Below are 25,697 nucleotides of genomic sequence, written 5' to 3' on the forward strand. Positions count from 1 at the left end.
AGTAGATTTCACATTCTTTATGTGCCCAAATGAGTATAATATTTGTACTATTATTTTAAAATAATTTTCAGATATTGTAGGGTTCAGCACATGTATGCACATTTATTCTCTCCCTGTGTTGTTGACTGCTCACAATGCTTTTGAAAGCGCCACATGGGAAATTATTTAGGGACGGGAGAGGTTGTTTTTTAGGGAAATTGATGGAGCACAGTGTTTTCATTTACCATTATGTAAAATGTTTAAATTACAATATATCGTCATGTTAACATATCCCAAAGTAAACAAATGATCCAGTGTGACATCATTAGAAAGATAATTGAGGTTATTATTCAAACTTAATTTATGTGCATCAGATTATTCCAGCAAATACAGCCTCCAGAGGGTGTTTTTTAAAAAAAGACTAATAACAAATGATTTATGTGCACCTATTAGTGACAAAGTAGACAGTCATTATATAGCTTATAGAGTCCCCCTACCCCACTATAAACCATGTATGTTTTATGGTTTATCAAAACTAAACCAAAATGAGTTCCAATGAATAGCACTTACTTATTTATTTCATTTTATTTATTTTCTCGCATTTCAATCTCACTTTCCTTCCATCATGGAATCCAAGTTGATGTATGTGTGGTTCCCAAGAGGTCACCACCCAGGCAGTAACTCGACCCAGACCTGCTTGGCTTCCACAAGGTGGTGACCTCGTCTACCTTCAGACCATCAGGAACTTGGGTTCCTGTTATCGATCTCTGTGCCACTAATGCAAGAGGAGCATTGGCCAGCATTTGGGCCCATTTCCTATCTTTAGGCATGATTAAAAGAAGAGGTTGCACAAGTACTCTAACCCATCAGCAGAGAAATTGTATTGCTCTTTGTAGCACCAGATAAGATTCTAGCTCACTCAGGGACACAAGTGCCTCTGTAGTTTTCTCTCCACTCAAGAAATGTGTGATGCAGCCACAAGTTCATACCTTTTAGAAGGCATTATAAAAGTCTTCCAGGCTTACATGGGGTCAGTCACCCCCTCAGATGTTCTGTGTTAGAGACTCCAACAATGGCTGGCCTACTGCCATTTGAACAGTGAAGAGGTGTGCTCTAGTGAACAAGGATTCAAACCGTGGGGAGAGGCACATATACAAACCCCTCTCCCAACACATCATGCCCCTATCAGCCCTTGACTGCACAGTGAAGGTCTGTGGGAGACTTCTGCTTGCATTCTCTTGAGCACAGTCACACAGAGAATTGTGAACAAGCCCCACTGCAGACCCACACAACATGGGGAGGGGCGGGAGAGCATGATGTGTAAAGATGTTTGAGGTGCAGTTTGTGTGCACCTCCCCGTCCCCATCCATATTTGGAGGCTTTGCATGTTCAGGGAAATGCCTAAATAATTTTTTGCTTGATGAATTTCTCTTCTTATAGGGAGAGACTGTTCTGCTCACCCTGCATACTGATTCACATCTTTGTTAAGAGTGGAAATGCAGTCTTTTCCACACTGTTTAACACTGAAAAAACTAGGCTCTACTCTGTTGTGTTGCTTTGGTGGAAATTCAACCTAGCTTTCTTAATTGCTTTTGCTGGATTTAGGCCAACTCTTACACAGGTTTTTGGTTGTGATTTCTCACTGTTTAATTGCTTAAAAAATTGTCCAGTAGCACCTTGGAGACCAACTAAGTTGTGCTTTGTATAGGCTTTCGTGTGCATGTACACTTCTTCAGATACATGAAGAAGTGTGCATGCACACGAAAGCTTATACCCGGAACAACTTAGTTGGTCTCTAAGGTGCTACTGGACAAATTTCAAATTTTTTTATTTATTTTGATTGCGTCAGACCAACACAGCTACCTACCTGAATGTTTAATCGCTTCTCAAGCCTGGAGATAGGTTGGAACCTTCACCTTCCAGGAAGAGGATTTTAGCCTTTCCTTCCTGCCTCTTGAAGTAGGAACTGACCCACTACTGAGTGACCTGCTCATAATTACAATAAAAATTACCAATGGAACAATTTCCTTATTTATTTCCCAGTGGTCCTTCAGTGCTTGATACATTTTACTAGTACTGTTTTTTAATGTCCATATTTGATGTCCATTAATTTCAAGGAGTCTACTACTAACGCTTCTAAAAAAAAAATATTCTAAATAATTATTTAAAAATGAACTACACGTAGATGCAGTCTGTGTTTCTCAAATGGCTGGCCTCCCAAAGGAAGGAGTTCAGTACATTTTTGGAAAGAATATGGAGGAAGGAACAGAAACAATTTGTCTAATTTTGGGGAAATAGTTAAGAATCAGGATTTTCCAAAGGATAGATTGTAACCCCCTCTAGAATCATTAAAAGGGGAAGTGGGGAGTTGCAAATCCCTGATTACTGTAGAAAGTAGGTGCTTGGGGAAGGTATAGGATCTGATTAGGTATCCCCCAGCAAACTTTTCAGATGAAGATGTATAGACACAGAAACTCTAGTAAGTTTAGAAGATGATATAATTTTGTGACGTTTGCAAAATACTGATGAGATTGAAATAATGCGAAAATAAGTACTGGGTAGAGTGGCAAGAATTAATCTGCTTCTTGATCTTACCTATACCTTTGAACTCTCTTGAGACCTATTTTAATGGTTAGGTACAAAGTTGACTTCTCCTATCCACCCATCTCAATTTTCAATTCTACTTCCCTTCCCCTTCCTCTATACTTATCTGTACATGGAATTTGTTTTTAAAACCTGGGTTTCCTGGTTTCAGGATATAAAATCCACCCACCCCTCTCTGAAAACCCATTTGGGGCTTCTTGCTGGCATACATACAACAGTCTAGTTATATTTTCATGACTTCTAGCAACAAGCACTGTTTTCATTGGCATTGGTTGCCTTGTCTTATAAATGCCATGGAAAAGTGAAGAGCAGTGTAAGAAAATGACGAGGACTTGTGGCAAGAAGCTCGCAAACAGAACTCCTAATGGACTGTTTGAACTTGCTAGCATTCGTTTTAACAGTGCTACATTAACTCCTTTCAAAAGCATAATGATTTTTTTTAGCTGTTGAATTGTGTCTGAGGCATAAATGATGAGAGGAATTCATCTTCTCTTTAAATGACATCGCAGGATGGGTCTGCTTCTTATTTACTTTATAGGGGGTTGCCTTTAAAAATGCTTGTTTTAATTTCTTTTAACATAAAGATTGTATTTATAAAAAGCATCCAATTAATACTTTAGACACTGTTGTCTGTTCTTCCCAAAAGATGCAGGAATGATTCCAAAATGCCATTTAGCCCTGGCACTAATGTTGAGAGGGACTGCACAGGTAGTTTTTATCAGCTGAAGAGAAGCTTCTTGTTCTGAGGGACAGAACTTTTGTAGGCCACTCAGCTGAGTTTGCTCCCCCACTATTTCCCTGCTTCCCATGTTACCATAGAAATGGACACTGTAGCAGTTAGTGTGTAGCCGCATATGCCCTGAAATGTGAGGTGATGTGCACCTCACATGTGTCACCTGTGATCTTTACAACTATTCAAGAGTAAGTCCAATATGTGGAAAGGAATCTTTAAGCACATTTTATTTGTAGCAGTTAATTTACTATTACAATAAATTAGTTAGTGGTGTGGTGCATTAAAAAGTCTAAACTGGAAAATAATGCAAATAAAAATGTATTGCAAGTTAACATAGATACACATTTTGTAAAGAAGTAAAACCATAGAACAATGAACTATTGAAATGATAGTACAGTGGAACCTCGGGTTGCAGAAGTAATCCGTGATGGAGGCACGTCCGCAACCTGCAGCGTTCACATCCTGAAGTGCCGTGTCTGCGCCGGCATGATTTGACGCTTCTGTGCATGCGCGAGCGGCAAAACCCGGAAATAACCTGTTCCGGTAATTCCAGGTTTCCTGCGGTCCGCAATCCAAAAACCCGTAACCTGAAGCATCCGTAACATGAGGTATGACTGTACGAAACAATAGCTCTTATAACAATGAGTCAGAATTTGAGTCGTAACTTGCTCCCTAACCTCTAAAGGTGCCATTTTCCCTGAGAGTGTGTATTGCAAACTACTTAATCTTGATCATATATATTGAAATATAAACATTGGGATACATTGATTCTCTGGCCACATAGGAGTCTTTTTTAGGTGGAAAAAGAGTGTGATATAAATCTGACATTACACCTCCACTTTTCTTCCATAGATGGCATACTTGCAAAGAACGCTCCTCAGCCTCTTAAATGTCAAAAAGGCCTCTTAGGTTAACTGTTAGCAGAACAGATGGGATGCAGGCATGGCCTAATCTTCTCTGGGTCATCTGCTAGAGCAAACAAGGTCAAAAGACTATCTAATCAAAGAGTATCCAAATGTCTAATATTCAACATAACTAAATAGTCATTCTTTGGCTAACAGCTTTAAAGCCTCTCTTATCTTAAAACAGCAGTTTGTTAAATTGCAGGCTACTGTTCTGTTTTGCTTATTCATCTTGGGGGTGGGAGCCATTCAGATAGCTTTTGCACAGTGGTTGAGCCACATAGTGCCTGAGTGTAGTGCATAAGAGGAGCCTTTTACATTCCTACGCAAGAGGCAGGATGTCAAGGCCACTAAACACAATTCCTGGGACCTCCCATGTGGGAACAATAATATAAAAATAGATTCTGAATAACAATGCCAAGGTGAAATGTCTTTGAGACACTGAGCATGTGCAAACCCCGCAGCACTACCCACTACCAAGGAATTCTTCTTTGCCTTAACACTATGAATTCTGTGGGTTGAAGAATAGCTCGAGGCTCTGGAGACAACTTCTAAGTATAAAACAGCACTAAAGCATTTATTTCCATGCACCTTAAAAATGACAGCAGGAACTGAGCTTGAAATGTACATCTGACCATGCTTATTTAGTGGTGGTATTATTACTATCATCAACAACAAAAGATTTGCAGGCCACTTCATAATATAAAGTAATCAAAGCGGTTTACAGAATCAAAACAATAACAATATCCTTCAAAAACAATTTAAACAGAACAATTTCTTCCGATATACAGTTGTTCCACAAATGATTGGGTCACTGCTGTGCACAGAGCGGGCAAATAGTTCTCTTGTCTGGCTACCCCTCCACGCCAGAATACGTCTGGTCAGTTCAGGGTTTTGTATTCTGTGGCCATCACCACCTTCCCTGCTAAGGCCTTTCTAGGGGAAAATAGCAACCCAAATACCATACATACACCAGAAGAACTTGCTGCTGGATCAGGCCAGTGGCCCATCTAGTCCAGCATCCTGTTCTCAGAGTGACCAACCAGATGCCCCTTTTGGTAAACCTGCAAGCAGGATCTGAGCACAGGAGCAGCCCTTTCCCTTCCTGCAGTTCCCAGCAACTGGCATTCAGAAGCATCACAGAGCAATGTGTCTTGTCTTCTTATGAAGCCATGCGGATTGGTGCCCACACATTTTGTTTGGCCTGAGACATTTTTTCTGCCTGTGGCAACAGAGAATCCTAGAATTGTGGGACTGAAGGGACCCCAAGGGTCATCTAGCCCACATACCCCCCCTGAAATGGAAGAAGGCAGCACACACATTCACTGGTTCCATGGACGGAGTCCAGCTGGAGGAGTGGCTGGGTTTTATTCTAGCTTCACCAACTCTGGGAGTTGATGTGATTTCAAAATTTGCAGAGAACAAAGTTAGGAAAAATGGGTTTTAAGTGCTTATGCTCACAATGTTAAGTAAATAAACCAGAAAATAACACTTGCAACTGTATCTTGGACTTAACACCGTAGGCTTCATCTCAATATGTTCTCATCTTGTCTTTAAAAAAAGTCACCATAGTGCATATTCAGTTTTTTAACTCAAGCACAGGCTTGGGGCCAATTCTAGAACTCCATTGTATAATTTATTGTGTGCAGAAGTATTTCATTTCATAAGAGTTTGTCGACTTTGGTCACTTAACTGAAAATGGGTTGCTGCAGTGAATAACTTTGCCAAATCTACACCATTGCTGAAAATACAGAAGAATTGTTCTACCCTGCATTTTATAACTTCTGCTTTCAAATGTAGATTTGCACAAGCATTTGAATACTTGCTTTCCCCTTTACAGGCAAATTAAAGATCAGAATAAAAAGGTAGCAAATCTGAAGCATAAAGAACAAGTGGAGAAGAAAAAGAGTGCACAGATGCTAGAAGAAGCTAGACGGCGGGAAGACAATCTTAATGACAGTTCCCAGCAATTGCAGGTAACGTGAATCTGTATGTCTGACACAGGGCCATCTTCCTTGAAATTTCTGCCTCAGTTGCTTCCTGGCTTTCAGACTTATTCCTAATAAAGGAGTTGCTTTGTGATTAAAGGAGGAGCTTTACCCTCACAGCATTCTGAGATTCTGGAAGGGTGTGGCCTATTAAGCTTCAACAGTTTGATCCCTTTTATGGTAAGTGAGCAAATAGGACTTTGCTTCAGCCGTAAGTTACTGGGACAACATTATAAACTCGCCATCGATTTCAAGTTGGTTACAGAGTCTGGCTTCCCGTGCTTCTAAAGATCTTGCTTAATTGTTTTGAGATACTTGGACTTAGCTTTTGTTCAGTGAAGAAAGCCTGAGAAGCACAGATGTATCAGTAAGTATCCTTGGAGTTGCAGAATTACGTTTCTGTTTATTTGGGCACGGATCATTTTCTTCAATTTCACACCAATTCACTGCATATTTCCCTCCATCTATAAAGCCACTGACACAGTGCCATGTTGTCATAAGTGACTCCTCACGGAATATTTCACAGCATAAAGTAGGCATATTGTGACAGTCATCTGCAATACCAAGTTAATTTGCAATGGAAGCTGTGTTCTGATGAACATACTTTAGTTGAACAAAGTTCTCTGAGGGGTTAGCAGGTGAAATGTATTCGAAACGTGTTTTGTAGCAACAGAGTGATTCTCTCTTCAAAGTGGACTATCCACATGGAATCATAGAATTGTAGAGGTGGAAGGGACCGAGGGTCATGTAGTCCCACCTCCTTCAGTGCAGGAATCCTTCCCACAGTCATTTCTGGGTGGGCTCAAACCAGCAACCTTCTGGTTAACCAGTCACACTGATCCATTGCACCACAGAGATACATGGAGAAGAGGGTGCAGGGAAAGGGAGACTGTGCACTTTCTAAAGGTCCTGTACAGACTACATTCACTATACTATCTGGAGCCTGATTGTGGGAGGCAAGAAGGGAAAGAGGCATGGTTCTGGTGTGTACATGTGCAAATAACTCCTCAAATAAACATTAGGGAAGCTGTTGCAAGCTAATGTTGAACAGGTAGAAGATAAAAGAAAGGCTGACGAACTGCTCATTATACAAGGACTTGTGCATCCATCATCCATAGCTTATACAAATTCCCAGTGTTGGGCCTCTTGCCAATGTAGGTACAGTGAAGAATTCAAGGGACATAATTTATAGGTCAGTTTTAGTGTTCCTACTTGTAAGCCTTTGCAAAGTAAGTGGAGATGTGTCTTTAAATGTCCTGCTCTATTTCAGCATTAATCTAATAATGGCCATATGCTTTACATATAGGTATGTAATGGCATTCAAATGTCAGTTTTCTCAAATACATAACAATTCACTTGAAGGTGAAATAAGTCCTCTTTGGTGGTCTTATTTTGGACATGTCTCTTCTCCATTTAGTAGCAGGTCCAGTTTAATTATATCAGTAGTTTAGTGTGGGTGTGTGAGTATGGGCATGTAGATATATATAGATATGTAATTTTAAAACATCAAATCAGCTTGCTCTGAATCCCGTAAGGATGCAGTTAATCATAAAATCATATTTATTACAGTGACTAGGGGGATATTTGTCATGCCCTCAAGCTCAGTGAAGGAGCCAGCTTAGTCTCTGGCTCTGTACCACCACCTGGGGAATTGGAGCAGCCTCCTGATGCTATTATTTCAGAGCCAACAGAACATAAGGCTAGTGGCTCAGAATCCGTGGAACCTGAGGCTGGTTGCCTAGAACCTGAGTCAGGACCCTCCCCTGAGCCTGACTTGTAAGAGAATCAAGTGCTCTGTATGCTGCTACCACACCTCCCAAAAGATGCAGGGAGCAGGCCACTAGAGAAAGGTGAGCCATTTTTTGTCTGCAGAGTTGGCTCTTTAAGACACACAGTCTTTAGTCCAAGAGCTTAGACCTTGGGAAAGGTGGCCTAGAGGAAGAGATTTATAAGGCCTAAGTTCACTTCCAACGGTGATCTAATAAAGTTGCTCACTCAGAATATTTTCATTAAAATTCTGTCCCCACTCTTCTCCAGCAAGAATCCAGTCAGCTGATCCAACACAACTAGTTTTCCTTTATTCTCCTGGGAGCTAATTAGTTAAATAAAAAAGTAAGCACAGGGAGAAATAGATATACTGTAAGCAACCATTGCCGGTTTTGGGGTTAGTGCACAGAAGCACCAATTTCAAATAATTTTGGCTTTTGTGGTTTTGGCTGGAATTAATAATTCATTATGTAGTGCTTAAAAATATGATCCCTATTTTCTTAAACTAGCCATCTGCAATCCAGCCAAATAAACAAGCTTCCAAGCTCTTACTGCACTGTCTGTAATAGGCATGTGGTTTGTCTCTTCCTAGTCAAATATCAAAGTGTTCATTTATACAGGAGTTTCTGATGATGGAAACTTGACATTTGGAAAGAACAATAAGAGGATTGGAGGAATAAAACCAGCAATAATAACAATTAACTCAATTTACCTGGACTAAAAATGAACCAATTAAAATGGATTTATAATATTGTCCATCTTTAGTTCTCTTATAACAGCTTTATACATGAGAGTTTGCTTCATGTAGGAAGATAAAAAACTGATCCCCTCTCTTTTTTCCTTCTCATGGCTTCTAGTAGGTACGTAGACAGTAGCATTTAGAATGAGATGTCACCTAATATGAATCAGTAGCTCATAATGCTTATCATAAATATGAGGCAAACTCCACTAGCCCCCCTCTGGTTCTGAGTACAAAACAAGCTTCTGAATGTGCTTAATAATGTGCCTTTTAATTTTCATTTATATTTAATCCAAACCCAGATACCAATTAGGGCTCACAAAATGATCATACTGACTGCGTCTGTTCCCACATAGTCTATTGGCTGCAAGGAATAGAATCTGGCACTTTAAAATCAGTAGTCTTTCATCCAGAGTTGCATCTGAATTCTATGAAAAAATATGTGGGAGCTTCCTCCACTGACATTGCCACTACCATTGAATAATCATAGGTTTCATTTTTAATAATAGGATGCAAAAAAAGTGGGACACGTTCTCAGGCTCTGTTAAGCAAGGTGCTCTTTGTTACTAAGAAAACATCTTCCAGCACCATGGGTATGCATTGTACAACTTTCTCTTTGTTAGAGGCCAGTGTCGAAAAGTCTTGGAATTGGAAGTTAGGGGAAATTTCATGTTCTACCCCCCCCCCACCTCCAAAAAGGCGTATCCTGGAAAAATAATGTATCACCAAGTTATAACTAAGGCACAGGAATGGCTTTTGTTTGGTGATGATTTATTAATAGCTGCTTGTTTTGCTATACACATCTGTTTTGTTTACTATCTGCATTTGCTTAGCTTTTTCAGATTCATTGGATATTTAAGTGATAATATATGAGTAACATTAATATTCAAAATATATTTCTACATTTCCATATTGATTACATTACAATATTAAGATGGAATTGATTGTTGCACTACTTGATCATTTTCTGGATTTTCAGTAGAATTTGAATGTCCCACAGAGTTAATACTTTTGAATAGGGAAACTTACTACATGTACTTGAATTGCAAATGCTTGCTGCTTATCTCAGATGAAAAGCACAGCTATACCTCCATTATACCAGTGTTTCCCAACCTTGTGCCTCCAGCTGTTTTTGAACTACAACTCCCATCATCCCTGACTAGCAAGACCAGTGGCAAGGGATGATGGGAATTGTAGTCCAGAAACAGCTGGAGGCACAAGGTTGGGAAACACTGCATTATACTATGCTTCCTTCTATGCAGTTGCTCAGATCGGCTTTAACCAGACACACATTCTTCTATAGAGTAGAAGTGGAGACACCACTGAAGATTCTGAATATGACAGTCTGGATTCTGACATAACGTAGACAACCTAATGAGTATTTTCCATGTCTGCTGCAATTAGAACTGCACACTATAATTTTCGAGGACTGTCTGTTGCAGACTGGGTAGGGTAATTCTAACTCTAAGCACCTGTAACAACATTAGAAGGGTTTAATCAACACTGCTTCAGAAGATATAGAAAGTAAGCACAATGTTCGTGATGCTGGAGTAGCCAGTGTATGAAGATCATCTTCCTTGTTGAGACGTTCACTTGAGTAGCATCTGGACAATTTTTCCTGTGTTAGATGATGTTGCTTTCTCCTTTTTCTCTATTCCAATATGTGTGTATTAGTACAAACATCAAGATTTTCCTGTCCTCTCATCACGACACAAGGCTTGTGTTCTTCTCTCATAAGTCAAGAACCTCTCTGTACAGAAAGAGTCTGAGAGAACTGTGTACATTTGGCAGAACTTGTAGTAGTTTGCTGAGGTGTACCATCCTCACAAATACAAGATCTTGCAAATATCATGACCATTTAAATCTTTTTAGCAATTAACAAAGTGAATGGTGCCAAACCAGTCCTCTTTCCAGACAGACAGCACCACCATTCCTCAGAGTTGAAATGACAAATCAGAAACCGTGGGAGGATTCTTAGAGGATGCTAACTTGCTGCCGCTTTATTTCTTAGTGCTTATTAGTTGCTATATGATATGCTAGTTGTGAACTTCAGAGAAGCCTGGCAGACCCTTCCTAATAATCATGCATTCATGGTGGATGAGATCAATACTTGAAGTAGAGTGAAACTGGAAAAAAGACAATGTTCTGTCATTTAGTTGAACCTAAAACACTCCTTGGATAACAAGCAAGCAGTGGAAACTCATGTTTGTGTCTGAGTTACAGTTTCAGAAGCTGACAACATTCATATATTTGTGTAAAAACATTTCCTAGTCTATAGCCTAAAGTTCTCTTGTTTTTGTACTAGATGTTTCAAACATTAAATAAGCATCTGATGTTGCATTTTGGTCTATGACAACATGGTTTACATATGTAAGAAATTTCATTCTGAAGAGAATCGGTTTCTAATGTTTCAAATACTGCTTATTTGACACTCTGGCCTTCGTCTTTCCACTTCACATAGATCCTTTGCCATGTTGATTTAATCGGATGGTGCTTTGTATCACTCTCCATATAGAAAAAAAGGAGCTCTTGTCTCCAAGCAAATCACTAACTGCAAGTTGCACTCCTTCCAGTTTTCTATGCCCTGCCTGTCAGGTTGTGCGTGCCTGAGAAGAGATTCTGAATGCTTGCTGCTATACCACAACATCTGCGTACTAACCTGCTATGGAGCTGCATGTGAATCTGCATCTTTTGCACATAATCTGTCAACTGCTCTAGCTGCTCTTTACACAAACGGCACTTCTAGCACTGATCTCTTGGTTTGCTCTCTTTCTCCTTTACTGTGATGCTTACCTTCTCCAGCTCTGCCTTCACTTACAACTTCTCCCTTCCTCTATGCGAAGATTTGTGCTTGTGGAATTACATCACGGGAGAGTAACTTATGGTTGACGTAGCACTTGGCTTGCCGGCTTTTTAAATCCAAGCTACTTTATCTGGTCTCCTATCATTTTCCAGGACAGTCTGCATAAGAAGGATGATCGAATTGAGGAGCTAGAAGAGGCACTCAGGGAGAGTGTGCAAATAACGGCAGAGCGTGAAATGGTGTTAGCTCAAGAAGAATCAGCCAGGATACAGTCTGAAAAACAGGTCTGCGTAATTATAGTCACTGCTGTTGCTATCTAGGCAACATTGTTAGGTATTGTAACTTGATTTATTTAGCATTGTATCAGAGAATCCTAAAGCCCTTGGTAGACTTTTTTATTTAGTTCATTTTCAAGTAATTTCCCACCAGATATTTTAAGCCTCTTTGAAATCTGAAAATGAATCCTCTAAATAGTGCCTTCAAGTTCCACTCAGTAAAATATACCAGTATGAGAACAGCTATCATTAAACAGGTTTTTGTATCTTGCATTTAAGCCCTTTTAGAAACATATTCTGATAACTGCTGCTTCCCTCACCCATAACCTCCCCTTTCCATTGAAACAATGCTGACATCAGAAAAAAGATGGAAGTCACTTTTTTCATCCTAAAGATTTTCCCAGCTAAACTTCTTTAACATTTTAGTGCTTTTTGCACATTAGCCATACACACTTTTTGAAAGTAAATAAAAGGATTTTGGATTCAAAATTATCAAAGATGCATACAAAGCAGTGGGTGAACTGGATAAAATCTAATATGAGATTATCTTTCTTTGAAAAGTAAGTATTGAAGAAACCTCATGTGGACTGTTTCTATATAACCACAACTGGTAGTGGAAAATTATTCCTTAATCTCTTTGGGGAAAACATTTCATCATTAGAAATGGCAGTGCTACTTATACTTATTTTAAAAGGATATTATTTTATTAACAATCTATGAGCTAGTTTCTTACTCAAAATAGGGTGCTCAAAGCAGCATACAACAAAGAAAAAGAACAATAAAAGGAAACAGCAAAAAAAGTGATTAAATAAAATAACCATGTAGCAGAGAAAGCATGAACAGAATTGACAACAAAACCAAGCAGCTTAAAAACCAAACAATGGGAGAAGATCAAACAATATCAAAGGCATGAAGGAAAAGGGTGGACCTTACCACTTGGCAAAAGGATAATAAAGAAGGAATCTGATAAGCGTTCTGAGGGAAGGGCATTCCACAGTGAGTGTGCAACCATGAAGACTCTGTCCTGCATTCCCACCAACCACAGCACAGCATAAGACAAAATCCTGTGTCTGTAATATTGGACTGATCTCTGCCACCTTGTTAAATATTGCACAAGACATACTCAAGGTTGCCCATTTCTCCACATCAGGTATCGGCAGCCAATCTGACTCTTCTCAGGATGACTCATCTATTCATAGTTGATATAATTTCATGGTCTTCTGTTGTGGTGGTGGTGATCATCACCATTTGTGCCCTTTCAACAGCCACTGTACAGCATACAACGAGTTTCTGTACATTAGAGCAATGAGCAACAACGTCCATGTGCTTCCATGTTACTTCAGCAGACATATGCAGCATTCTGCCGCAGCTTCCATGGCTGTCCTTCAGGATCTCACATGATGCAGCACCCTCCTCCTCTCTGCTGTTTCCACAAGCCATATTGATCTCTCAAGTGTTGACAGCTTGGAGTTCTGCGTTGGCCATTGCTCTTTTGGGGAATGGCACAAACAGCACAGGAACACTGTAGCACAGAAGGACTACCACTAGCATCTCAAGCGCTTGTGTTTTGAAATAGTGACTCGGACAAGTTTGTGGGAAGGTACCCAAGCAAAAATATAATGTAGGACTTTCAAAACAGTGTTTGCTTCCTTCTGAAAGAGTACTAGAGCAGTTCTTCAGGGAAAACTGATTGTTTTGACAGCAATAAATACATAATTTATTACTGGGAGGCGGGGGGGGGGGGCTATACTCACCTCTGTGATGACAAATTATATCAGAGGACAGATTTCCAAGGTGTGATGGCCAGGGTGCTAAGGCAACTGCTTCTTTTTTACTGGTAAGTACTCAAGTACTCTCTGTTTTAAAGAATAATGCATGGTATTGACATACCAATAGAGCAAATACTTTAATGTAACAGCAAGAGCAGACAGTAAATGGTTTTCTTTATGCGTTTACTAGAGTGTTTCTCTCACTATTGATTCTCTAGTCCCTTGTCTCTATTGCACCATATGTACTAGATTGCATTTCATCCACTAGACAGGCTTAATAAATGTTTCAGAATTGTTTTTTTAGCACAGCAGGTGTAACATCATCTCATGGTTGCTCTTCAAGCACACTTGCACCACCACCATCACCTGCAATGAAATTCTCACATAGAACATAGGCAAGACTGTTCTTAACTATAGATTTATTCGTGTACTGTACAGCAGGGTTCATGTTTACATGGTCAATTCAAGGTTCATTGCCTACAGATGGTGGGTACTCTCATTTTTGCCTTTCTCGGTCCAAACTCATGAAAGGTGGGTTTTAATGAAGCCATGCCCACAAATTATTATTATAATGCATATATGCAACAATGCGGGTGGCGCTGTGGGTTAAACCACAGAGCTTAGGGCTTGCCGATCAGAAGGTCAGCGGTTTGAATCCCCGCAACGGGGTGAGCTCCCGTTGCTCGCTCCCTGCTCCTGCCAACCTAGCAGTTCGAAAGCACGTCAAAGTGCAAGTAGATAAATAGGTACCGCTCCAGCGGGAAGGTAAACGGCGTTTCTCTGTACTGCTCTGGTTCACCAGAAAGCAGCTTAGTCATGCTGGCTACATGACCTGGAAGCTGTACGCTGGCTCCCTCGGCCAGTAAAGCGAGATGAGCGGCCCAACCCTAGAGTCGTCCGTGACTAGACCTAACGGTCAGGGTTCCCTTTACCTTTTTATTTGAGGCATGTTAAAGTTTTCCCTTTTGGGCTCCTAACAATTAGTAAATTATAATATATAATGAACAAATCTCTGACCTCTAGTCAGAGTAACACATTTTTCCAACTGATATGTTTGGTCTGGTGGTTGGGAAGACTTCTGATCCTGCCAACCGTGGCAGGGGGAAATTGGTCAAAGGCTTACAAATATTCTAAACATTCTGCATGTAATATAAAACAAAGGGGGGTTATAAAGCATAATGTAAGAGTTAAAGATATCTGGGCTCTGCTGTCACCCACTTCACATTACAACTTTGTTTGGTTTTGGTTGGAGAACGAACATTTCCGCTTTGGGAGATGTCCTTATTTCAGAATTAAAGGTGTTGGTGTAGTTTAATATGGTGCAAAGTATGGCCTGAAGGATAGAAAAAATGTAAATCCTTCCTTTGCAAGAAGGGGGGGGGTAGGGGAGAGCTGAATGGGGTGCAGAAGTGGGAGATAAGGGTTGGGATGTTAGGAAGGGGGCTTGGGAGGAGTGGGCTGGGTGGATGGGAGTCAAGGAAATGGGGAAGGGTAAAGAAAGTGACGCGGGTGGCGCTGTGGTCTAAACCATAGAGCCTAGGTCTTGCTGATCGGAAGGTCGACAGTTCAGATCCCTGCGATGGGGTGAGCTCCCGTTGTTCGGTCCCAGCTCCTGCCCACCTAGCAGTTCAAAAGCACGTCAAGTGCAAGTAGATAAATAAGTACCGCTCCAGCGGGAAGGTAAACGGCACTGCTCTGGTTCACTAGAAGCAGCTTAGTCATGGTGGCGACATGACCCGGAAGCTGTACGCCAGCTCCCTTGGCCTATAGAGCAAGATGAGAGTGCAGCCCCAGAGTCGTCCGCAACTGGACCTAACAGTCAGGGGTACCTTTACCTTCTTGCAGTTTAATTGTGCAAGCACATAGATATTCCCCCCCCCCCCCAGTGTTTTGGAAGCCAGATCCCGCATAACCATAACTGGGCTGTTTTTATAAGTTATGGAGATAAGCCTCAGGTTAAGTTTTAAAGTATTTTTAATAAGCTCCTTTATGATGGAGCTCCTTTATTATTATTATTATTATTATTATTATTATTATTATTATTATTATTATTTATTATTTTACTTGTGCTGGAAATTATTCTCTTAAGATATTGTTACCATTTTCTTTCTCCAGCAAGGAAGAGGGTGGTGCTATCTTGGCTGTAGCCTGCATTAGTGCATTCTTGAAGGGAGCCTTCTGTCCCAGAAGAGGAAGAATTGAGTGAAGTCTTTTGTTTTCACCTTTTCTGAATCTTTTTGTGTTACCCTCTCCTTTCTTAAAGCTTTGAGGGTTTGTTTGTTTTGCTTTAAGCTGTTTTTCTGGGCCTTAGAGCAGAGCTTAGAGTTTAAGCAGCCATCTTCTTTCCTTCGTGGTCATGCCTCCCATGTGTACATCTTTTCAAGCTGTTGTGGGGAAATTTCCTTAAAAAAATAGGGATGGGTTGTAAGAGCAAAGTTGTGGTTCAGCTCTCCCGGATAAATATTCGTATAATCACCTGTTTTCCCCTTTACATTTTTTTCTTCTTGAAAGTTTGTTGTGGAGCATTAGATAGGTGGGGAATGGGGTCTGTTGCCAGGAAGGGGAAGGGGCAGGTCTGGTAAGCACCAGCAAGAATCTCCTATCCTTGTGACCAATTTCGGATTCTAAGTGCTCTTGTCTCGTACCTCTGTAGCCAAAAGATCATATGGAGCAGAATACCAAAATGAACTCGGATTAGATATAGCAGCAAGCAGTGACTAATGCAAGCCAGGACTCTCAAACCCCCTTCTTCAAGTAATCGTTTCACTTAGTAGTTTGGGTGGCATGGGTCTGGACTGCAAACAAATCACAGTTAAGCTAAATCAATATTTAGTGTAGAGATGTGGAACCTGTGGTACTCCTGGATGACGATGTACTGCAACTCCCATTATTGCTAACCGTTGGCCATGCTGCTTAAGCCTGGGAGGTGAGGAGAGTTGGGAGTCTGGCAACATCTGGAGGATCATAGGTTCCCTGTGTTCCGCCTTGGGACTTAATGCAGCCACTAGCACTGCTCAGTAATAGCTGTATCATGTTCTTTGTGTTGTAATTGCATCAAAAGTTTGCAAGTGAGGTGTTTGCTTGCTTGCTTGCTTGCTTTTAAGAATGCACTATTCCCATATTTTCACTGCAAGGGTTCTAATTTTTCCATGTGTTTAAAAGTTGTGTGAGAAACAGAAAATTGTGTGAGAAGGAAAAAAGTGAAAATTGTGGTGATGTGCACCTCTGTTTTTGTTTATAGAGTCTGACGAATCCTTTAATGTATTAAAAGTGTTACCAGTCCTAGATTTGAATTGCTCTCTGCATGTTGGTACTACTTAAACTCTTTAATTGCTCTTTCTGATTTTAATTGCATGCTTTCCCCTCTTTCTTCAATTTACTGTTTTCCACCATTCTGCTTCTTGTTGCCTGTTGAAGCTATCAGATGAAAGAATGCACGAGACCAATCATTTAGACTGTAAATTGCTAAAGGTACGAAGAAGTCTCATTTCTGTTTACATTCCCCACTGTCTGTCCAAAAATAATCTTTCTACAAGCTAGCCCTGTGTAACCCTATGGCCTTGCTATCTTGACATCCCTGTTATTGTAACTGTTGGGAGGATATGTTGTGCTCTGATGCAGCAGCTCGGAGTGGCTCCAATATTAAAATTCTACCTATCCCAAGCCATCAAAATGCAACTGAAATTACTCTTGCATCAGTTACGGCAAATGCTGTAACTTGAGCTTTAGGGCAAGAGTTTTCCATTGTTGAGGAGCCATCGCTAAGAATGGCTCTTTATATTACTTTGCAGCCCAAACTTGTCACATAGATAGTAAATGGAAGACGTTATGTAGGGTTAGTTTCAAAGGTTATGATGAGAAAATGAGGCCAGGTACAGTTTTCCAGGGCTGAACGCCAGAGCCTCTATAGCCTTTAAAAGTTTACAGCTGTGATATTAACTCTTGGTTTTATCCATTATCAACTAAGATTTTGCCAAGTTGGGGCAGATCAGTTTCCAAGGCAAATGAAGATTTTGTGTGATGTAGGTGTTGGAATAGGGCTTGGGAGACCAGGGTTCAAATCAGCCATGAAACTCATTGGGTAACCTTGGGCCAGTTGTCTCTCAGATTAACCTACCTCACAGGGTCATTTACCTTTTTACCTTTTGTGAGGATAAAATGGGGAGGAAAAGAAACATGTACTGTATGCCATCTTTAGATCCTTGGAGGAAAGTTGGGATATAAATGTGATAAATAAAATGAATAAACTAAAAGCCAAGCAATTTAGAAAAGTGAGCATAGGATAGTGGTGGCAGCTCTTGCTCCATTGTCCTTTCACAGGAACATAGGTCAGTCCCTTCTACCAACCAGGTCTTAATATGCATCCATCTAAACCAATATTGGCTACTGTGACATCACCTGCTACCTGCCCCTTTTAACTGGGAATGCCAAGGAATGAACCTGGGATGTTCTGCTGGTGAAATATGTGCTCTACCAAAGAGCAATGTCCCCTTCCCTAAAAGCATGGAGCAAGGCAGTTCCTTAAGCCTCTCCTGCATCCAGTGACTGTTCTGAATGCTAGTGGGGGAAATGGGGAGACCCCTCCCATTCAAGAATTCTGAATAAACAGAAGGGGCTTACCTTCTCTTCTTTGGAAGCCATTTAAGCTGAGTTACTTCCTTATTGGAAATTGGCAAAATGAGCCAAAACATACTAGAAAACGGGGTTCTATACCTGGAATCAGCTTGCTTTTTTAAAGCAGGGATTCACTTTTGGGATACAGTACTGTGGCTTGACACATTTCTATTTTTCCCAAGCATTTCTGAAGTTTGTACCCAGGAGCTAATGCAAGTTAATAGTGGGAAATATTTTGAAGCTTTCCAGTGGGCTTTCAGTTCGCCAGTTAAACTCGCCCACAAGTCAGGCAATCTACTTCATGTTGAGCTGCCATCTTCACACAGAGAAGTGATTATAACTTAAGTAAACATTTCACTGTTAAAGAGTAAAATAAGCTGCTGCTTCAGCCACAGGGCAGCTTCATCAAACTAGTGGTCCAGATGCCGGAAGGGATTGAAAACAGTTCTCCTACTGGTTACAATGTTTGGTGCCAATATGTAGGCCCTTGCAAAAGCCAGACATTCAGTTGTTTAGTTCCTCGTTTTCCCATGGCCTGGTTCAAATATCTCGTGGATTAGAAGACCACAGAACAACTCCTTTTCCTTCTCAGGAACACTTCTCCCATGCCAGCAAGGCTCTGTTTGTTATTTGCATGGCTTCCTTCATTTTTCTAGCACTCTTAACAAGCTACAGCTGCTAGTTCTCCTCTTCAGGTCTGGCAACTTAGGCAGAGTTGAAGAATGGTTTCCTCTTTTTATTCAGAAAAGGAATTTAGCTCCTTTATGGTTCACATAGGAGCAAGGGCATTCATATTGTCATATTATCCCACTCTGAAGTTTGCATTGATAACATACTTCTCTTTGCATGAGAGAGTGTTTTTAAAAATGACCTATTTCTCCTTAAATAAAAAAGATCTAATTATAAAGGAAATTGCCTTATTTGCCCTGTTTAGATATTCCTTATTAGATATTCTGTATTTTTTTCCATGTGTAGGCAGACATAATTTCTGTATCAACCAAATAATCACTTTGATCTTTCCATCCTGTGTTAATGAAATATGAATTTCTCAGTGAATATTTCCTTCCTTATGAAGGACCTTCTCTTTGCCAAGTGATGGCCCATTAAACCTTAGGTCTGCCTAAATCACTTGTTGGTTCCTTGTACATTACTTCCAGCAGAGTGAATGTTCTGGGATAGGCCCTGGACCCTGGACCAGCTATATTTTGATGGTAAAAGACCAAGCTGGTCATACTGTACTTCATGTACGTTAGAAAGGGTGAAACCTGAGGTAAAAGCTCTCATATCATGTATGTCTTGGTGATACATTCTGTATTACTGAAGTAAGGCACTTCTTTACTAAGCACCATGACCAGGAAGTATGCTTGTTTTAAGATTTCCTTTTTATACCTTTTGTACATTTTACTTTATTGCTTTCTGCATGCCACTATTTTGCTGCTGAATGCCAGTCCTCCTCTCTATATATTGTTTCCTATTTTTCTCTATGTTAATACTCCCAACACCCTGTACTCTGGGGAAAATACAAAAAGTATTTCAGCTTCTGATTGGCTCTAGACTGCCGTGCAGTGATCCATAAAATCAAAATTCTTTGGTCTAGTGTTACAAATATTTGCCTTCTGGTGTCTTTTCAACCATTGCTGATGCTTGAGCTGCTGTTATTTCTCTTACACAATCCAGTCAAGGAAGTGGGAGATATTGTAGTGGGATTAGGCCACTCACTTGCATATACTTTAATATTGGTATTAGAGCATCAATTAGCTAGAAATATATGTGCTTATGGAAGGTGTTTTTATTTTCTTTTTTTAAAAAAAACCAACCCCTGCAGATTCTCTTTTCTGATTACAACTGCTTGTCTGGTGTGTACACACACACACACATTGTAGTTGACAGTCCAGTATATTTGCATTTTGAACTTATATGGTCAAAACACCTTAACCAGTTTCCCTCCCCCTTCTTTCATTTGAATGTCACTTTAATTGTATTGTTCAAAATGTCTAATAAGAAACTTAAATATACCTTTTAAAATTGACTGAAGTTCTACTCTGAATTACTTCTAATACTCTAGCCCAGGGTGGCCCACCTTTTCATAACAAGTGGGCCGCAAGAGTCCTTCAACACAGAACCCACGGGCCGCACACTGCCTTGCCACATGCAGGGCGGGGAGTGCAAGGCCATACTTTGATACAGCGAAACATACACAACCCTCTTGCTGCTTTCCCAAAGCCAGTAAGCGAGGCACTGAGCTTTTTGAAGGAGGCACTAGAGCGCTCTCGCCTCCTTCCCAAAGCTGGGAAAGCTCTAATTAGGCTTCGGAGAGGAGACAGGAAGACTCTAGGACCCTGTCAGAGCCCTCATGCCTCCTTCTCAAAGCCCAACACCTTGCTTACTCAAGGCAGCACAATGGCTGCAAGGAGGTGGGGCATCAAATGTTGCCAAGGCCTGCCAAAAAGGCCTAAAGGGTGTTGGACCATCCTGCTCTAGCCTGTCCCTGCTATTGCCCCAAGGTACCGAGTTACTATATGATCCTACAAGCGTTGACTGGAAGGAGCTGGAGAGCCCTGGGGTAACACAGGCATTGGTTTCTTTGTCTTGGTTCACACATTAGTTAAAAACTATAGTTAAATGTGAATACAAAATGTACTAGTTCACACTACCGAAAATTCTTGCTCCTCTCTTCCTCTGCCCTTGCTGCCGCAACACTGCCAGGAAATAAACCAGAATCTGGCAAGTAGTAATCTCCAAACCTAGTCTTATGGTTTGTTTCTCTTCAAACCAACTGTGAGCTGTTACCAAGGTTTGTTCTTGGCTTACTTGTTCTTCAGTAGTGATGTGGAAACTGAGTGTTCTGTATCTTAGGACAGAAGCAGTTGGGGGGAAAAATGTATTGGCTGTAATATTTGACAACATCTAAAGCATCCTAACTCTTCCTTAGAAATACTGGACCTTCAGTGAAGCTATAATTCTTTTTCCTTTTTCATTTTTTGTATCTCTGTAAAGGTTTATTAGCTTGTGATTTTAAGGAAACCATCTGGATGTGCTGGGCACTTCACATAATGTACTTCTTCGCTGTGCTATGCAACTTGGGCAATTAAAGTACATATTTAATCCCCAGCTCCATTTTGTACTTTCTGTCTCCAAACGAGATTCAGCGTTGTGTTCTACTTGGAAAGAATTCTCAGTAATTTATGGACACCTCCCTCCATCCCCCCCAAAAAAGCTGTTCTGTTTTTCTTTTAAGAATTTTTTTCTCAACTTGCAGAATGTCATTTGTTTTGGGGGACAAAGAGATTAAGGCAACACATCATGTAAAGGAATATATCAATATCTTCTGTACCTATAATTAAATAATATTATTAATACTGGGCTTTGGGAGGAAGTTTGTTTTCGTGCTGCCCCAAGCGAATGCTGCTTTTAGTACAGGCAAGCAGGGTGCTAGTAACAGAGCTCTTGCTTTGAAGGCTGGTTTTTCAAATGGTACATAATAACTTCTACTTCAGCTATTCATGTGACTTAGACATATCATGAGGAAAAGGTCTTGTAATACATACTGAAAAGTTACTTGATGTATGCTGTCTTGTGATGTTTATTGCAATATTGGGATAATGTTGAAATTAAGAATTATTGGTCTATAGTTAGATTTTTTGTGATGTACGACTAAACAACAACAACAAAATGTGTAAATTCTCATATAAGCATAAAGACAGAACACAAAGACTCATTACCAGTGGGGCTTAAGTTATAAGATGTGCTTGTCTCTACTTTGTAATAACAACATTAATTTTACATTAAAACATGGAGTAGAACTCAAATTCGGGGAAATAGTAAATGCAAGGCTGAACGGATCACTTGAGAGATTCCCCCCCCCCCCAATTATTAAGTAGCTCTGGTGCATTGCAAAGATTATTATTTTTTAATTGCATACATTCTACTTTCTCTTTTATCATTCACAAACTCCTTAGGTGGAAGAGTTGATGATGGCTATGGAGAAAGTAAAACAAGAGCTGGAATCTATGAAAGCAAAGCTGTCCTCTACCCAACAATCTCTGGCTGAGAAGGAAACCCACTTGACCAACTTGCGGGCTGAGAGGAGGAAACATTTGGAGGAGGTCCTGGAGATGAAGTATGTTGTAATATTTCTTTCAGACCTTTACTCTGTCTTCCAGGTCTTATATTAATTTCTGTTTGAAAGTGTTCCTTTATCACAGGAGTCATTGCTTCTTTTCTCCACTTTAAAAGACTGGATGGTGTAGTCTAAATGTGAAATGTTTAGGAATACAGGAGAATCTTACAGAAACTGCCTTCCTCCTCCCACCCCAGCCACCACCATCACATAACACCTCATGCATTCAAGTACATTCCTATAAATGGATTCTACTATTTGTATTGGCACTCAGGCATGTATGCACACCCAGCCCCCAGATTACAGTGGAAGATACTTGAATTAAATTATCAAATTGACGTGGAGACAAGGTAAATGCATTTAAGGCACAAACTCTAATTAGGAGGAGTGATGGGTTTTTGTGAATGGGGACGAACACCATATTGCAGCTAAGGAAGGAGAGAATGTAAGGTTCTATTGGATTTTCCATTTTAAATTTGCCCATTAATTCCTAAATACTTATAAGCAAGTTCCACTGATTTACTTGGAAGTGAGTACTTACCAGTCTTCAGAGAGGCAGTTATCTATTTAGAGCTGTGTTGGCAAGCGCTGCCAGCAGATCATTAGAGGCACTTTTAGTTGTTTAGCCATCCCTGAAGAGAAGGAACATTTTTATTGGCAGAGTTAACAGTGATTTTGGTTTTGCGAGCCATTATTTATATTCAGCTTTCCTGTTAACATCATTGCCTTTTATTTTATTTTAGGGGTGGTGGGAGAGGGAGAGAAATTAAGATAGAAAAGAACAGTTTGTGCACAATGGAAAAATGGTTTTGGGGGTCTTAGAGATGGAGCATGAATTACTTTATATTATTAATATTATTCTCAGCAACCTGATACCTGGAACTAGGACACTAAGAGTCTGCTTTTCTTTAAAAGTTTTTTTAATAAAAAAACACTGTTGCTCTATAAATTTGCCTGCTTTGAGAGCTGGTTTGTGAGGGGGAAGGGGAGAGTAACTCCTAATGCAGGAATCCAAAGCAACATGAGATATGTCTTATAATCAGTCCTCTAGCAATGTATTTGTCTGCCAAACTGCTCTGCCAAACCTTCTCATTAAAATGTATACATATATGCATGCTGTGTTGTATATCCTGGAATGTTTTTGAACTTGGAGCTTTGGAGCATTCACTAAAACCATGTCTCTTCATTGAAAACCTGTTGTTAACTAGTTAGTTACTGTTGGGAAATAGCTGAAACAAAAAACTAAGTCTCAACACTTCCCAAAGCCTAAGCCAAAAACATCTCAGAAACATTTAAATATTTCAGTCTGGGCTGGTACTCATTGTGGGTGCAACTGAATGTGGTTGTGTTGGTGAGAAATTATAAATGTGTGTTTTTCTGTTTCTTGGCTCTTTGCACTAGAATGTATTAAAAATGTTATGTATTTGAATGAGCAATAGCTATGGATGAGTTAGTTTCCTAACCTATACCAGTGAGAATGACACATTAAATACACTTACTGGGTTTCAACTTGGTTCTTGTGTAGTATGGAAGTTTAGAGTAATCAGAGGTGCAGTTTGCTGGGGTGTTGCAGTCCATAAGAAAACACTTCTCTGACTTTGGGGTAGAAGAGTTGGCATGGGTGTCAAGAACTGGCAGGATGCTGATGAGTGTGCACCAGGGGAAGGGGAGCTGGAGTCCAACTTGGGAGAGGGCGCCAGTGGTTTGTAGGGACCTGTACCAGCCAGGAGGCAATAGACAGAGGAAGGGTCAGCCTCAGAGCTGGAGGGTGGAACACAGGATGGGTAGAGAGAAGAGGAGGAAGAGACAAGTCAGGCAAATGAAGGGTCAGGTGCTCTCCCATCCTTTCCTGCACCACTGTCTCCCAGAACCAGAAGGTAATTGAAAGGTGATGAGCAGAGGAAGTTTCCACGCAGGTGCAGTCTCTGGCTGCATGCACATAGCCCGTGAGGGAAAGGTATATAAATTGGTGAAGGGGGAGTGGTCTCCTGTTGCTGCAACTGCTCCATAGAGCCTAGACCTGGGAATAACTGCCTAGCCGTTAGATTGGTGTGTGTAGATAACCAGAGCTGGAGAAGCGATTCTAAGTGTTATCTTTGACAATAAATAGTCATGTGCATTCCTTTGGCTGGGAAGCCCCCTTGACAGTGGGTGGGAAGAATATATGTTTGGCTTCTTTTAATCAACCTTGAGCAAGGAGATAAAAATGCTGTATGGGTAGGGAATAAATGAATCAATTTTGTTTCAAACTAAAATTGGTAGCGGGTCTAGAATAACGGGTGAGGCTGTAATTGTTCTTGATGCAGTTACTTACACCCACCCTTCATTCTGGGGCCAGTGCTTAACTTGTAATTACTTTTAGTTTACCGCTTCCGCCAACCCTGTACATAGGACCTCCTGGGTTAGTTTCTACCTGTCTCTTCATTGTTATGGCTGGTTTCTTCATATGTTCCTTGTAAATTATTGTTCTCCTCTGTGCAAAAGGTGCAGTTCCTGCATTTTCTTTCAGACTGGGATCAAGAGATTGCATGTTTTTCTTGCTTGGTGGGGGAGACAAGCGGTCCCTTCTCCTGGCAGGGCTACAGATTCTTGTCCCTACCTAATTGCTCCAGTGAGAAGCACCATCCAGTGGGATTGCTGACCAGCAATCAGAGAGTAAAGAAAGTAAGCATGGTGAATGGGTGGCTACTCATTAAGCCTTCCCCACTGTACCACAAGTATGATTTTTCATTGGTTGGAAAGGTACTGCCCCTTAAATTCACATCAACTTGTGTAGGTCATTTTTTGTATGTTGATTTGAAGAGATTCTGAATTACACTGTAGGAATGGGAAGTACTGCATACCTTTTGAAATAGATCTGAGTAACCACAAGTGCCCACAGTACTCCAGTAACCACAACCACATTTGATTACATCAAAGCTTTTCTTGTTCATGCAAGTTAACCTGTAAAAGTCAGAAAATATATTGTCCACTTGCTCTCTGCACTTTTGCCTGCATTTCAAACCACTTCTTTTCTTGGAGTTACTTCTGTTCTCTTTGTTTTTACATTTCAAGCCTCCAGCTGCTGGATAGCTCAGTCAGTAGAACATGAGGCTCTGACTCTCACGGTTGTGTATTTGAACCCCATGTTGGAAAAATGATTCCTGCATTGCAGGGGTTGGGCTAGATGACCATGGTGGTCATTTCCAACTCTATGATTCTAAGCATTTTATTATTATTTTTTGCTGTCTAGAAATAATTTTAATACTTCACAAATGAAGGCTTGATCAATAAGGTATAAGTCTTAGCAAATGGATGGCTTGCACAGTTGCCAGTCTCTGTATCTTTATACTTTGCATATTCAGATACTAAGAGGGTTACCATTTTAAAACATAGAAACTTGCACTTCTGATACATTATATCTC

General features: G+C 40.4%; 1 protein-coding gene across 18 annotated transcripts in view; it reads left to right on the forward strand.

Moving 5' to 3' along the window:
• The window catches only part of ERC1 (ELKS/RAB6-interacting/CAST family member 1), a 153,079-nt gene that overhangs the window by 65,812 nt on the left and 61,570 nt on the right, over window positions 1-25,697 (forward strand). For 12 of the 18 annotated variants that reach the window (XM_077935148.1, XM_077935157.1, XM_077935149.1 and 9 more), the window contains 3 exons: window positions 6,059-6,194; window positions 11,668-11,799; window positions 22,133-22,293. In XM_077935148.1, the coding sequence (XP_077791274.1) occupies window positions 6,059-6,194; window positions 11,668-11,799; window positions 22,133-22,293 (429 nt within the window). The remainder of the gene's footprint in view (window positions 1-6,058; window positions 6,195-11,667; window positions 11,800-22,132; window positions 22,294-25,697) is intronic. The other 6 variants (XM_077935155.1, XM_077935160.1, XM_028746641.2 and 3 more) reach the window with 1 other exon arrangement.

Source organism: Podarcis muralis, chromosome 10 (assembly GCF_964188315.1).
Source record: "Podarcis muralis chromosome 10, rPodMur119.hap1.1, whole genome shotgun sequence".
Classification (NCBI taxonomy): domain Eukaryota; kingdom Metazoa; phylum Chordata; class Lepidosauria; order Squamata; family Lacertidae; genus Podarcis; species Podarcis muralis.